This window comes from Pyxicephalus adspersus, chromosome 5, assembly GCF_032062135.1.
Source record: "Pyxicephalus adspersus chromosome 5, UCB_Pads_2.0, whole genome shotgun sequence".
Taxonomy (NCBI): domain Eukaryota; kingdom Metazoa; phylum Chordata; class Amphibia; order Anura; family Pyxicephalidae; genus Pyxicephalus; species Pyxicephalus adspersus.
In genome coordinates this window covers 25776807-25791591 of record NC_092862.1, presented here as the reverse complement: position 1 = coordinate 25791591, position 14785 = coordinate 25776807, and the positions used below count along the sequence as shown (strand labels likewise).

Below are 14785 nucleotides of genomic sequence, written 5' to 3'. Positions count from 1 at the left end.
CTGCCCCCTGATCACCAGGATGACCCTCCTGCCCCCTGATCACCAGGATGACCCATTCCTGCCCCCTGATCACCAGTATGACCCACTTGTGCCCCTTGATCACCAGGATGACCCATTCCTGCCCCCTAAATGCCAGAATGCCACATTCTTTCCTAGTGATAGCCAGGACAACCAGCCCCTGCCCCATATTGGATGAGCCATACCCAGCCACAGGCACCATTAGGAGACAAGACACGGTAGGAAATCCGCTGAAGATCCGTTATCAGGATGACACCTCACTAATTCTTTATGCTCCAAGAATTCTCAGGCCCCGCCCTCTCGGAATGTTAGCCAATCACAGCCCAAGTGTCAGGCAGCTAATTCAAGCTCGAGCCACGATTGGTGCAGAGCTAGAAGCTGCCGTTTCTCAGAGGCCGGAGCGATCAGCTGTGAGTGAGGCCACCGCCACCTCTGCGCAGTGCAGCCCGGCTGAGGGATAAATTACCGCGCAGCATAAACAAGTACGGGCTCCCTGACAGAAATTGGCGGCAGCCCTCTCTCGGTGTACAGAACCGTGTATACATTATATAAAGTCACAGCTTCCAATAGCTAGGCCCGAAAATAGCAAGAAAAGTGTGGAAAATACTTTACCTTTACACTGCTGGAGGGCAAACAAACCCGCTCCCGTCCCGGCAGCCATGACAGTGCTTTGGCCTCAGCACGAGAGATCCACTTCTCTGTCAAGTGCATGTGTAGCCCCAGCCAATAGGAAAGCGAGGTGAGCAGGAGGCCAGCCAATCACAGAGAGCCTGTGCCTGCGGTTATCATATTCCCAGATTGTTTCCACCATTTGTTGCTGCAAACTCAATCAGAAAATAATATCACCCCAAATCTACTTATATGGTAATGTCATTACTAAAGGCAGAAATAATATCACCCCAAATCTCTTCTTTCACGTGTAGTAGCCTATAATCTAAGGGGAATGAACACACGGACTACATCACTCAGAAGTCAACGCTGCATTGCAACACACACGTCTGCCAGAGTCCCTGAGAAATAGGGTAATGCACATTAAAAAGTTTTTTTGGTATATATATTATTTGATGCTATGATGTCTTTATGTCAGCTGATTGGACTACCAATGCATTAGCCTGCTCCAGTTTTTGCATGGTAGCATAATATCTTGTGGGATGCTGCCAAACAGATGGGTTGTGAATGTACGTTGGTGTACCACTAACAATAAAAGGCCAACATGTGTATTTGGATGTAGAGTGAATGGTCTGTAAATTATTTTGTCACTGGTGTCAGGATTACCATAGGCCTTCCACAGGCATAGTCCATCATCAGGAAACTTACATTTACAAATGTCTTTTGTGCTAGTCTCAGGCAAGAATCTGACATGTGTCATGGATCCATGACCAACCGCTGTACAAGTCAATGAAGTAGAGCACAGCGAGGTGTGTACAGCACTCGTTCGATCATCTCTCACTCTTGGTTTTTAGAAATGATCATGAAAGATCATTTCCAGTGATAAAAACTGCCCATGCATGCCGATGGAAAGTGGCCACAGGAGATAACATCTTTGATATAACAAAAGCTGTAATGTCAAGGAGGAGGAGAGCCCATTGATCAAAGTAAACAATAGCAGCCACCAATGCGTATTTCTAGGAAATTCTTGTCTGTGCAGTTATGCAAATACTGGTGTCTGGGTGCAGCTCACAACTGTAGTGCAGTTTGGGATTTAGATTGGAACATGCACTTTATAGGATCCTGTCAGGGCAGAGATATGAGACATGGTATTACTAACTCCAGTTATGATGACGCATGCTACACAGTTGTTGCCGTCATCATCATCCTTTGACACCGAACAATATAATAGACAAACTTTTTATAGGTCAGTAAATCACCAAAAAAATGAAACAAAGCTGTTTTATAGTTTTTTTATCCTGACATAATTCCTTTGATTAGTCCAGGTCCATGGCAAAAGTAATCCAAACAATGAGGAAATAGTGACCACCTCAGCTTCCAAATCAGAAATTTTGATGAATCCACTCATATCACCCATATCTGAAATACATATTGTGGGCCTTTGAAAAGGCAAGCATGCAAGGCCACTATATGGAGCCTGCACTGTAAAATGTTTTAGGCCGAGTCTACATGGACGTTTTTAAAAATGCAAGAAAACGTTCCTACTGCATTCATACGCACTTTTATTAGCGTTTTAAAGCTTGCCTTTAATACATCTATGCCGGGTTTTCACTGCGTTTTTGTTTCAAGTGCCTATAAACGCGGGAAAAAGCACCTTTGCAATCAATAGAAGCGTTTACCCGCAATTTTGGGCGTCTTTCAGTGTTAACCCCGCGTTTTAATTTTTTAAACGTTGCAAGCAACGTTATAGATAACGCTCATCATTGTGCCTTAAGGAAACGTCCTGGATTAGCTCACTGGAATTTCAAACATGGGCTTTTAAAGCCTCAGGTTATACACTGGGGAAAACATCCGTGTAGACCAAGCCCTAGGTTTGGTGCAGTATCTCGAAAGAGGGCCCTCCTATGCATGATTAAAAGGGGCCAGTCCGTGAAAAATGCTGTATAGCTATGGAGGAAAAGTAAAGTGGTCTGGGTAGAGTGTGACCTGAGGAAAGGTGCAAAGAAACTAGAGGTCTGCTGTTGGTGCCAGGAGATGACACTCAATGCTGTGCTTGTCCTCGGCTTGTAGACTTTTATCAAATGCATTGAAAGGGTCAATGTTCCTTTGTCTTCTGCTGTTAGCAGATCCTCTGAATGCTTTTGTGAAAGACAATATTTATTTGTTCTTGATTCATTGCCAGCAATTAAAACTTGTATTACTTGCTACATATTCCTTAATGCTTCCAACCACACTGTGCATCTAAACCACTTAACATTTTTTGCTTATAGATGTTTATTACTTTTGGGTTCGCCCATAGTTTTTTAAGCAGTTAGCTTAGTCTCCTGCCCATCTGAGCATTCACCTCCCTTACTATGTGGCCCCCATGTGTTTTTTATATTTCCCTTTCAATGGTGTTTTTAGGCCATCATACAATGCTGCGGTGTGTACTCTTTTCTCTTAACCTCTTCTCGGGACCAGGCATTCCTGATTTATGCACTGGCATAGTAAGGTCAGAACTACTGTCTTTGCATGGGCACACTAAAAAAAAGCGTGTGTTGATGCTGAATCAATAAGCTCCTCACTCACAGTTTTTTCTCAATTTTCCAGTTAAATGAAGGCTGAAGATATCTTGCAGTGGAGAAGAAGTAAAGCAATGAACCTGATTACACATGAGTGATCCAGGGCCATTCATAACACTATTTATAAAACTGCCTGGGGCCCTTGTGAAAAACATTAGAATAGATTAAGGCTTTAGAACTGGAATGCTCTGCTCATTTGATCTTTGAAAAAAGAAAGATGACTCCTGCTTGTAACAGCTAGAAATACAAATATTAACATATAAATCATCATAAAACACACAATTTCTATAATAACCTTTATTTATAGTATTTTAAAAGATACAAGATAATCCTAAACAGGCTAATAGTAATGTACATTTATTATACAAACAAGTAACATATTATAGGAAATACAATTGTTGTGCTCTGGCACCCTCAATAAATGGCCAAATGATCATAATTCTTTGTATTTTGCTATCCAGATTAAATGGCTAGATTGAGTGAAACAACCACATACATAGTATATAGTTTCTGCAAATTCTAAATGTTACACTATGGCTCTTGAACGGAATATGTGTGACTCCACGTACATAAGCATAATACAGAATCTGCACACTGGTTTTCTAATGTTCAAGAAAAATCACAGGCTGTAATACTGCATATGATTCTTGGTTTTGGCCAGGATATAAGTAAGGTATAAAGTGCACCTGTCTAGACAACATGGAGGCAGATATATGTGCACTGAAATAACATTCAAGACAGCATAACTTTTATTCAGTCAAAACTCTTCTTTTTATTGTAAACTACCTTTATGAGGAACCAGCTCTGCAATAAAGATATAACTCCTTTTTGTTATTTCGGACTTTTTGTTTCCTCTCTGCTCAAATTCATGTTCAAAATCTTAACACTGCCATGTAGGACTAGGGTACCCACAACATAACATAAGAAAATTGTAAAAATAAGGTAACCCTGAACCTAATATGACTTATTTAAAAAGTACCCACAGATCTAACATGACCTTCACCCAGTGAGACTCAGGAGTAGTTTGCTTCAAAATCCTGACCTCCCCTTGGTGGTGGTCAGAACTCCTGACCAGCAGCTTAAATTAATGGGAATGTAGTATTGCCAATATAAACATGTGAAAATGTAATGGTATAAAGTAAATTGTGTACATTTTGAGCCCCCCATGAAAATGAATTAAAAAAAATAATTTTTGAAATAATTATTTAGCGTCTTCAAGATGGTAATGAAGACTACGTACTTTGATGCCCCGTCTTACAACATAACATGTATCGGAAACAGTTATTCTTTACCTCAAGAACCTCCAAGTGAGGAACTACATGGGCAAAGTTGTTCAATTGGCAAATAGGATTTTGCAGTCAGAAATCTCCAAAATCAGTCAGAAGAAAGAAGTCCAAAAGGTTCCTCTGTCAAAAATATTTCTGTATCACAATATGTCTACCTCCGCTGGTATCCAGATGCACAAACTGTGATCACCCCCACCCACCCACCTGCTATTACCAAAAACCTGTATAGGGTATCCGGCACTACACAACAAAAATAACATAAAAGAAACTTCCCCAAACCCCCTATTAGGAAATCATACAAATTCTTATCGGTACATTCCAGTAATTGAGAATGGCTTTTCTTATTGGTAGAAAAAAAACAATATCAAATAATTGACACTTCACAGGTAAGCAGATTCCAGCTGCAGCAAAGGTATAAGGGAACCAACAACAAATTATCCCACTGCAGTTAAGGGCATAGACAGCGCATGTTTGGTTTCCCCTCCCCATTCCCAAAGTATGGACATTTAATATCATACATGAACACGGATATGGTTATATAGAAGATGTTCTTCATGAAAGACCATGTTCCACTGCAATGGAGCCAAATGTTCACAGACAAGATGTATGACAAGTAAATGAGTATTGCTTCATATGTAAAGGTGCATTGTGTTTATGACTGTCCTTGGAGGGTTATTTTTTTGTAGCAATTCAGGATCACAGTAAAACCTTTTTTTTTATATTTTGCAGGGATCAATAATGAAAATAGATAAAATAGGTATGTCACATATTGTCTAAGGAGAAGTCAGGCTATCATGGCCTTTCCTAATTAAATGGTAATGCCTCTCCCGCTTAAAAGGAATACGGTAAGAAAGTAACATGAAAGCTTTTTATAATACCTGGTAAGTCACCAACCTAAAAAAAAAAATCTGCATATTAAGTGTAGGTGCAGGCATCTGGACTATTTGTATTCTTCCATTTGGCGGTGCCTGGTGCCTCATAATTGGCGCAGAATTGTCACATGGAAGCAGGAAAAGGCCATAGCCCTATGTAGGATCCAACAAAACCTTACACCCACTAGGACCATGGCCCTAGTGGGTGAACAGAGCAGTGCGGGAGAGAATGTTGCTTGGAAATGAAGAGACCATATTTACTTTTTCCTTCAAGAGCAAAGATAAAGCGTCCTATAACGCATTTGTACAAATTTGTCAATTTTTCAAATTTATTCATAGTATTTTAAAATCTGTAAATGGGCAGCTGTGCTTCATAAAGGGCAGTGACACCAATATATATATATTAGTTTTAGGTTAGCATTTTTGAAAAAAGTTTATCAAAGTCACTATTAATAATTCCTACCTTATATCTGGTAATAGAAATGATTGAGTTGTAATATTACTATCCAGTGTAGAAATGTGATTGTAAACTTAATTCTCTATTACAGATTTAACACAGTATCTGACTATTAGGAGAAAATACCTAAAATTTACATTGTTTAGGTTTATTTCTAACCCTGCATGTTTGTGAATATCCTGAATTTCATACTTTTAAGAAAACCTGTACAGGCAGAAACATGGGGATGTCCACTGACAACCTCCTTCTAAAAGGTTCCTTGGTTTAGGTCACAGTTCTGAACAAAGCATGCAGCAAGTGATGTCACAACCCCTGATCAGAATACTGTGGTTTGGTTCAGAGGCCAGAAAGTGTTGGGTCAGCAGGATACCAGGCAGCAAGCATTTTCAGAAGAAGTTGGCAATGACAACCTACAAATTTCTTTCGGCACAGGTTTCCTTCAACAATTGCAGCCGTTTTTTGATTTAAGCGGTGCCCATGTCAATGCACCTTTAATGCAAGCTGCTAAAATGTGATTTAGTCAAGTAAAAACAGCAGGATTGACTGACAGTAAAAAAAAATGGCACAATGAAAACAGAAAATAGGACAAAAAAGCACAATTGCAGTATAGCCCCCTGGACATGTTTAACAATGCAAAATGACAGATGTCTGAACATGTAAATAAAGCTAGGATATTCTGAGCAGAGAGATCTAGCAGCAAAGACAACTAATTTGCATATTATGTAGTGCAATGAGTATTCAGCACATATCATTTACCAAATATTACCCCTCCCCCAATGACTATGGATAGATTACACAGAATTAAGCACACTGGACCGGGATCTCGTCATGTCCTGCTGCATAGCAGGATAAGTTGAAACCTCTGAGTGTGTCCAACCCTGAATATTACTGGAAACGTCCAACCCCTGCACAACTGTCAGCAGGGCTGCACCTCCTTGTTACTAAGTCACAAATTACATCTTTGATTCCCCAAGCGGTTATACCCGAAGAACACAAACTGCAGTAGTTTGCAACTCATTCCAGAAGTACAGCAGTGCTGGGCTACCATCACTATCTGAAGGCTAGGGGTGGGCATTTCCAAGAAGCATTTTAGTGGCTGAAGAGTTCTTCAGTGTACTATTCTGTAGTAAATTCAGCCACAGGGTTATTAAGAACTCTAATACCCAGAAATATTAACCATAAATAATACACTATATTGTTCAATTATAGACAGATCTATGCAAAGGTATGCTCTGGATAGCTAACTTTTATGGCTCCCCAGTAACAGGCCCGAATAAGACAAACTAATCCTAAAAGATAGGCAACTGCCCAGGAAACATATGTTGCTCGGAAATGCCTGGCAAAATCTTGCGTGCCAACCTGGGAAAGAACAGAGAATAATTTGACATTAACAGCCGTAGTATTTGCATTTATTTTAACTTCAACATCTGCATCTATTGTAATAAAATTTATTTTAAATTAAAAAAATAAAAAAAAAGTACACAAATATCTTCAACTTTTCTCTCTGGGAGCCTTCAGAGTTGTTCTGCAAATACTAAATATTTAGAATCCCCCCCCCCCCTTATCACCTGGCAATACATGGTCCCATAATTTTCCTATACTCGTGACACCCTCTCCAGTAGACACACAACAATAAAAAGATGACTTTTAATTATATTTGTAGCCACATGATCAATCAGTAATTTGATACAACTAATGTATATTGATTTAAAGTTGCTGGTCAATTGATTTAGAGAGGTCATTCGTTTCTGATGGTGATTGCATATAGTGTAATATGTACAATTAGAGTAGACAATGAAAAAACTCCTTTAAACAATTGGTGTTAAATGGTTGTTAATGGTTATGACTATTTGATGGTATTCTCAGTCATTTGCAAAATGCAAGATAGGATTGGGGTTGCATCAGTTAAAGGGAAACTAGAGTTTCACTTTGAAAAATGCTGGTCTTTATTGCAAAAAGAGACAGGCAATGTCCATTCTGCAAAAATCCCTTCTACCAGCCTGATCACTCCAGGAAATGGTCAAAAAAGCTGAGCTGTGCATGGGTTGGTTTCCAGAATACCCAGCAATCCCAGCTTTCCCTGCATGTGCCGGGAATGACTGAATGTCATCCCGGCCCAGCCTATCAAGATGTCTCAAGATCATATTTGGGAAAATAAGAAGGTAGAAGATGACAGCACCCTGCAATGGGATGGGGACAGGCAAGTATCACGGGTTTGGTACTGCTTTATTTAATTTAATCAATGCCAAGTTACTGGTACGGGATTGCTCTAACCCAGATAAATCATTATTCAATATGTATATGGCTACATTTAGAGAACTGGTCATAGTGCCTTCTAAGGCTTTGTACACACGTGCAATTATTCTCACCCGATATTCGGTTTAGGGACGATATCGGACGAGAATCTGGCGTGTCTAGAGCACTCATTGTCCATCGTCCAAACGACCGTCCTGGCGGATCCACAGACGATGGGCGGTGAACAATCATAATGAATGTGAAGGGAAGAGAGCGCAACGGGGTGCCGCTCCATCGTTCTCCCCCTCCCCTCTCCATAGAGCAGAGCGGTGCTGTATGTATAGCACTCGTTCCTGCATCATGTAGTCTTTCACGATCCTTTCCAACGATAATTATTGCACAAGTGTACATAGCCTAAGGCTTGGCTACAGCCACCTTTTAAAGATTTGCCTTGTTTAGAGATAATTTGTCTTTCTTCAACCTAAATAACTATGTAAAAAGTTTAATCACATTCATTTTCCTAATACCAATTCCAAAGCCAAAATCATATTTTGAGTTTCTATGCATAACTTTTACTAAGTTCTAATTGGTAGTTAGAATTTATTGCAATAGATTGTGCGGGTGCTCACAATGGTTCTAACGAACTGCAAATTTACAAGACACAAGTCCCCGAGAATGGAAAATAAATGGTAAGTGACTTACAGTTAGGCCAACACCAATAAAAATGCAGATCATTCCCATTGTAATATAAGCACAACAGCGTCGGCGGGGAAGTGCACTTCCTACAGATGATCTGAGGGAAAAACCAAATAGAAAAGAAAATAATTTTATCATCACCCAAGTAACAAGCATCACTCAGAGATACACAGTCAATTGTTCTGTTTGCCTTTGTCCAATTGTTAGATTTGTGTCCAAAAATGTCTTTAGGGCCAGTGTCAATGGGCTTCTATAAAAGACATCAGCTTGAGCCCATTCAGAATTCAATGACCAATATTAATCAGTTTAAATGATTCAGATGGGTTTTTTATTCGCATACATGTGACTGGGAATGCAAAACCTACTTAAAAACAAATGTTGACACAGGACTTTAAAAGCTTGTAAATATAACAAAATACCAGGCTGTTATGACAAATGTCCAAAATTTTTGTTAGTGCCAAGGCTTGCCTTCCTGCTTTTAGATAGGCAGTGAGGGAGCCCTCTTAGTGACTGGTCATTAAGACTGAGTGGGGCAGAACTTGGCAGCAAGATTACAGATGGACAGTCCAGCATTCAAACATATTTGCAGGCTTTTTATAGCTGCCTTTGGCATCTCTACGTGCCAACACTTTACACCTGTATCATTTATTTTTGTGTATAAATACTTAAATATATCACAGGCAAAGACTTGTAACTAAAGGGAGCCAGCTAAGCTCTAAGTCCAGTGATCCAAGATGGAAGTGCCAGATTGTGCATGGACTCAGCAAAGTACATCCATTAAAATGTGGGCCAGACATTCAAGGATCCATTAGAAGTGGCCCCGTATCAATTACCATACAGATTTCTGCAACCAGTTCATATCTCTAGTCATATATTTCAGCAACTGCTTTATTAATTTCTTAGGGTGGGTTACCTGATGGTGAAACAGGTAACAGTGCCTACTTGTTTATGCATTCAGAGCCGGCGTTTATATTAGAAAAGTATGTGTCAGAAAGAAATAGCAGATCTGGTGGACAGGGACAGAACTCACTGAAACGAGTGGTACCCATAATAATTAAATTTAATACAGCTAAAGGACAAAGTAGAAAGTTCTCTTTACTGGTCATAAAGCATCGATTTAATGCATTGATCAAGTAGCACCAGGAGGTGATAATTAGCAGACATTTCTCTTAGACTAGGTGATTGTAGGGTGTGTTTAATACCTGCTCTGTGTCCGTTATTACTAGCTACTTATTACTAACTTCTAGCACACAGAGGCATGGTATATTTATTTTTTGAAGACATTTCTTGACACAGGGCTCCTGCACAGTGGTGTCTTTTTATTGTTCTTATTTTCAACTTTTAGGGTTTACATATATTTTAAAAAAGCATTTGAAACAAAACCCACTTTATAATATACCTTGTGCGTTTTAACTATTTTTACAACTCTACTGCTCTACTATACAATCTGCGGTGTGGGATTTCAGCATGCTTGGCCTACATAAGTAGGAAAATAAGGAAACACATGGCATATGACTATACCCACTATGTGATCAGTTAATGGTATGAATGTTCACATGACTACGATGTGACTGGGCTTTTCTAATGGAATGTGTACAGGGGAACATTCTCTGCTCTCAGCTCTGTTTCCCTATTAGGGGAAATATAATCTGGTGGAGTTTATCAAGAAAAACAATTTTATATGTCTGTGTAAGTGCTTTCTAGCATCTGCATTCATTGCTAGGATTGCAACCATTTTTGCATTTTTTAGCTTCCATATAAAAGGTAATGCTGGTGAGCCTAAAATAGAACTCCAGTTTTTTTTTATTGTTTTACATTTCCCCACCCTCTGGAATGTTTCCAATTTTTACTTACCCTTCTCCAGATATCAGTGATGTCTATTCCTCAGTTCAGCGTTGGCAATTCCCTTTAGGCAGAACAACACTTTGTCATTGTGCCCATTATTTGTGAATCAGAGTTCCACTTTAAACAGCAACACCATCCAAAATACAAGTGGGCAGAATCACCTACTGAATTTTTAGATGTCAAGCAATGGGGATCTGGTTTTCTGAACTCTGATGTAATGCATGGCTGGCAGGTATAATAAGCAAGGGGACAGCACTTATGAAGGGTGTGACTGACCCATCTTCTGCTTTTCATCTGGATTTTTTTTCCCACTTTTAGGTAAAGTTTAACAAAAGTTGGCTATTTCCTGTTAGTTTTCAGCACTGCATATACAGTTTTCCCTATACTACTAAATCTATAACCCCATCCCTAACACTGACCGTCCCTGTATCAACAAACTTTACAAGAGCCCCTGCTGGCACCAAAACACCAATCCTCCCTATAACTCTGCTGTTCACACAGACCAGTCCTATAAACACAACCGTAACACTATGTACAAGAATAAGAAAAAGCCCCTATCTTTACCATAGATACAAAGCCACGTTCCAAGAATCAATAGGTAAATAGATTTTTTTTTTTTTTTAACAAGAAAGCTTCAAAGTAGTACTTTCAAAGTCTGTACAGTTAAAACCAATTTATTTATATAAAACAATACATGTAAACAGAAAAAATACTAAAAGAATTTTTATCAGTTCATATAGCATTAAGGTCCAATGGTGGAACTGGGTAACTGATGTTTGCTACGTTATGGATGTTGCGTGCAGTTGTGACAACCGTTGTCCCCTACTATCAGGAGATTTATAGTGGGTATTTCTAGATGTTAGTATATTAGTATAGTTTATTAGTATAGTTTAGTATATTTTATTCAGATATGTTCACTGTTTCCAATTGCTCTCATTCCTGAAGCAGCCTGAGTGCTGCTATACTACTTTGGGTAATTAGAACATTTGACGTGAAAATGAAGTTATGAATTTCAAAAGGAATGCATAAGTAAGTTAAAAGTAAGTTAAAAGTCAGTTTAAGGCATTCGCCTGGAGTTCTGCAATCCTCAATATAAGAAACTTACATTTTCTTGCAATGTGGGCACTTTGCCAATGTGTTGAATCTCAGTTCCATCCACTGCAAGAGAGAAAGAAGAGCTGGTTAGCAACAATGTTGATTTAGTGTTATCTCAACGTCATAAGCAGAATATAGACACAGACATCCCACTCGGATGTTATTAAACATTGATATATGACGTTTGTCTGGCATCAAGTAAATGGACTGCATACTGGTATTCCCAAAACAACGTATTTCCCAGGCTTTGGTGAAATTAGGTCAGGCACTGGTTGACGTAACACAGGCTCTAAGCAATGACAAACAGCATCACTATATACTCATGTGAGGGCACTTATCCAATCTACGCAACACAAGCACATCCACACACATAATCCTCCTTTACTGAAAACATCTTTTACATCTTGAAGTAAAACTACAAGACATTTTTTTTTAATTTGATAGCGTTGTGATGGGGTTAGAAACGCTGTAAAGCGAAACTTTCATTTAGAAAAAAAAAAAGACACTTCTTTACTTCTGCAGAGTCCTCAATCTTTCCATGATTAGGTTCTCTTTGGTCCCATGGCACAGATTCTTTTTTCATTGCCATGGTTAGCATCCAGCCTGCGCCACAATCCTCGCCTGTTTTTCTTGCTTCGGCTTACGTCAATCAATCAATCTTGCACTGCGCTTGCGTGAGATCGGCAGAGCACAGGGAAAGCCCCTTCTGCGCATCCCTTTCCCTAATAATTTTAGACTCCTTGTCGTTATTGTGAAAGGAATAATCCCAAAGAGAGAGACCTTCATTGAGAGAAAATATTCAACGCGTTTCACAGAACTAGGCTGCTTCCTCAGGAATGCATAACAGGGGTCTAGATATAAAAACAATACATTTACAAAAATGAAAAACCAATTCTAAAGAACAGTAACATAATTTAACAAAGGATAAGAGGTTATCACTTACCATATTCTCCTAAAAAAAATTTTTTTTCATTCATTTTTCAATTTGTTTTAAACCTAAAAATTGATCAAAATTTTCCAGTTGAATTTGTTAACGTTTGCAAAATGGGGGAACCTATTGTTTGATCAAAGTAAACAGGTTTATTTAATATGACGATATTATTAGTATTGATTGTGCCATAATTCTACAAGAACCACCTCTCATTGAAATATAGTATACTATAGCCTAGTTGGTGCTAAGGGTTACTGCTTACACACCATAACTACTCTTTGTGCTGCCTCACTGTATAAACATGAGATTTTTTCCCAAAAAATAGGGGACATGCCTGCTATGGATTACGTAACATATATATTTTTTTTTTTACATATATTTACATATATGTACATATATATACATACATACATAAACAAATAGAAAACAGTATTTCATGTGTATATATTACCCCAAATAACTTTTTTTTTAGGAATAAAATGTCCAGTTGTACATACATGGGTGACATGTACATTAGAAACTTACCAGAAAAGTGTTTCCGCAGTGACCACAAACTACTCGGGTACCTTCTGGCTGAACCGGGAGGGAAGGCTGGGCTGGCTGTTCTTCAGGTATCAGTAATACAGGGCCCAGATTAATAATACGTCTGCTATAAAGATAAGCTTATATTATTATCAGTTTATATTTTTGTACCTAGTTTATACATAGCTATAGAGTAGACAGAGTAGACAAAGCATTTTGCTCATTATAAAGCAATCATTTCTATAAATAGTTTAAATGCACAAAAAGCTAAATTAACATCTAATGGTTCACTTTTTGTAGGTGTTACCACCGTAAGCTTTAATACTAGCGCAAAAATCATGCATTTTTTTTTACACGTGTTTTTATATATATATATATATATATATATATATATATATATACACACACACACACATATACATACATACATACATTATATACACATCTAAACCATATTGGTTTAATTGAAGCTTCTAATGCAGTTATATTATTTTTAGTTATTACAGGGTGAGCAGACAGCTTTCACGTCTAGTACACAGGTCTTTATATACTCTGAAATTAATAATAATGATATACACAGTTTCCAAATTACATCAGCATTTATTCATTCATTTTTCCCATTTGAAAATCTTAAATACACCTTGGATACCTGTCTACCCACTGAGTTACCCTTTATATTGTACATAGAAGATAAAGGTTCACAACTACAGCTGCTTTCAGAGTGGTCAGTCTGAAAGTGAATCAGAAAGTTTGGCGTGACAGTGACACTCTTTAAATGACCAACTTAAGTTATTAAAGATGAAAGTTTGCAGGATGACTTAGATCCCTTGTTGAAGCCTGAGGAAGGGATCAGAGTCTTCGCGAAAGCTTTCATCTTTAATAAGTTAGCCAAGAAAGTGTCTCATTTACAAAACTCAGCATTAATTGTTGCCTAACACAAGACGTATTCAAGGCTTAACCTGGGGATTTTCATAAATTCGCGCTTGAAAAAGTGAACAAGAGAAAATTTCACCCAAAAAGGGCTTAAAGTGTATGTATAGCCAACACTTTATTTGGTTTAAAAAGACTAGTACAGAGTTAAAATCCCTGTCAATGTATTTGCTGCTGCCAGTTTACTACTGGGGTAAACATACCTTCATTTTTGTCCCAAAGGTGAAAAAAGAAGTTGAAAATCTACCAAAGTGAAATGAATTCCCATTTCAGACAGTTGTCTGGAGGCAAATCAAAAATTTTGCCTTTCCCCTCACTTTGATTAACAGTGACAATGGTCACCAGTACAAATAGTGAACTAAATCCTCCCCAATCAGGACACAGAAATCAACCCTAACTTGACAGGGGCAGTAACGCATTCTTATTCTAACCAAAATAATAACGTTTTCCCTAGAGATACACTTTAATCATAAAGGTGACGTTACCTTAAACCAATGCTGGATTTTGTGGAATATTGACAGATAATCTTTTTTTGGAAAGCAGGTGTTTCTGAGCAGTTCAGAACTAACTGTAGAATCTTTGAGAATCCTGGAGAGAATACACCTTCACATTAGGGGCTCTTTTCCTTATTGCTTTAGTATGCACTGAAAAAATATCAGACACACACACTCTGACTCTAGACTCTTGTCCCAACACAATGCTTGTAAAAGATGATAGATAGATTAGAT

The 14785-nt window shown here is 38.3% G+C and overlaps 2 protein-coding genes across 2 annotated transcripts in view; both read right to left on the bottom strand.

Moving 5' to 3' along the window:
- C5H8orf88 (chromosome 5 C8orf88 homolog) overlaps positions 1-719 on the bottom strand; it is a 19619-nt gene extending 18900 nt beyond the window's left edge. The window contains exon 1 of the mRNA XM_072410941.1: positions 631-719. Coding sequence (XP_072267042.1) covers positions 631-679 — 49 coding nt within the window. The 5' untranslated portion in view covers positions 680-719. The remainder of the gene's footprint in view (positions 1-630) is intronic.
- Positions 720-4030: 3311 nt separating this feature from the next.
- PIP4P2 (phosphatidylinositol-4,5-bisphosphate 4-phosphatase 2) overlaps positions 4031-14785 on the bottom strand; it is a gene marked incomplete in the record, with an annotated part of 29502 nt that continues 18747 nt past the window's right edge. The window contains 4 exon segments of the mRNA XM_072410937.1: positions 4031-7162; positions 8741-8831; positions 11685-11737; positions 13131-13254. Coding sequence (XP_072267038.1) covers positions 7019-7162; positions 8741-8831; positions 11685-11737; positions 13131-13254 — 412 coding nt within the window.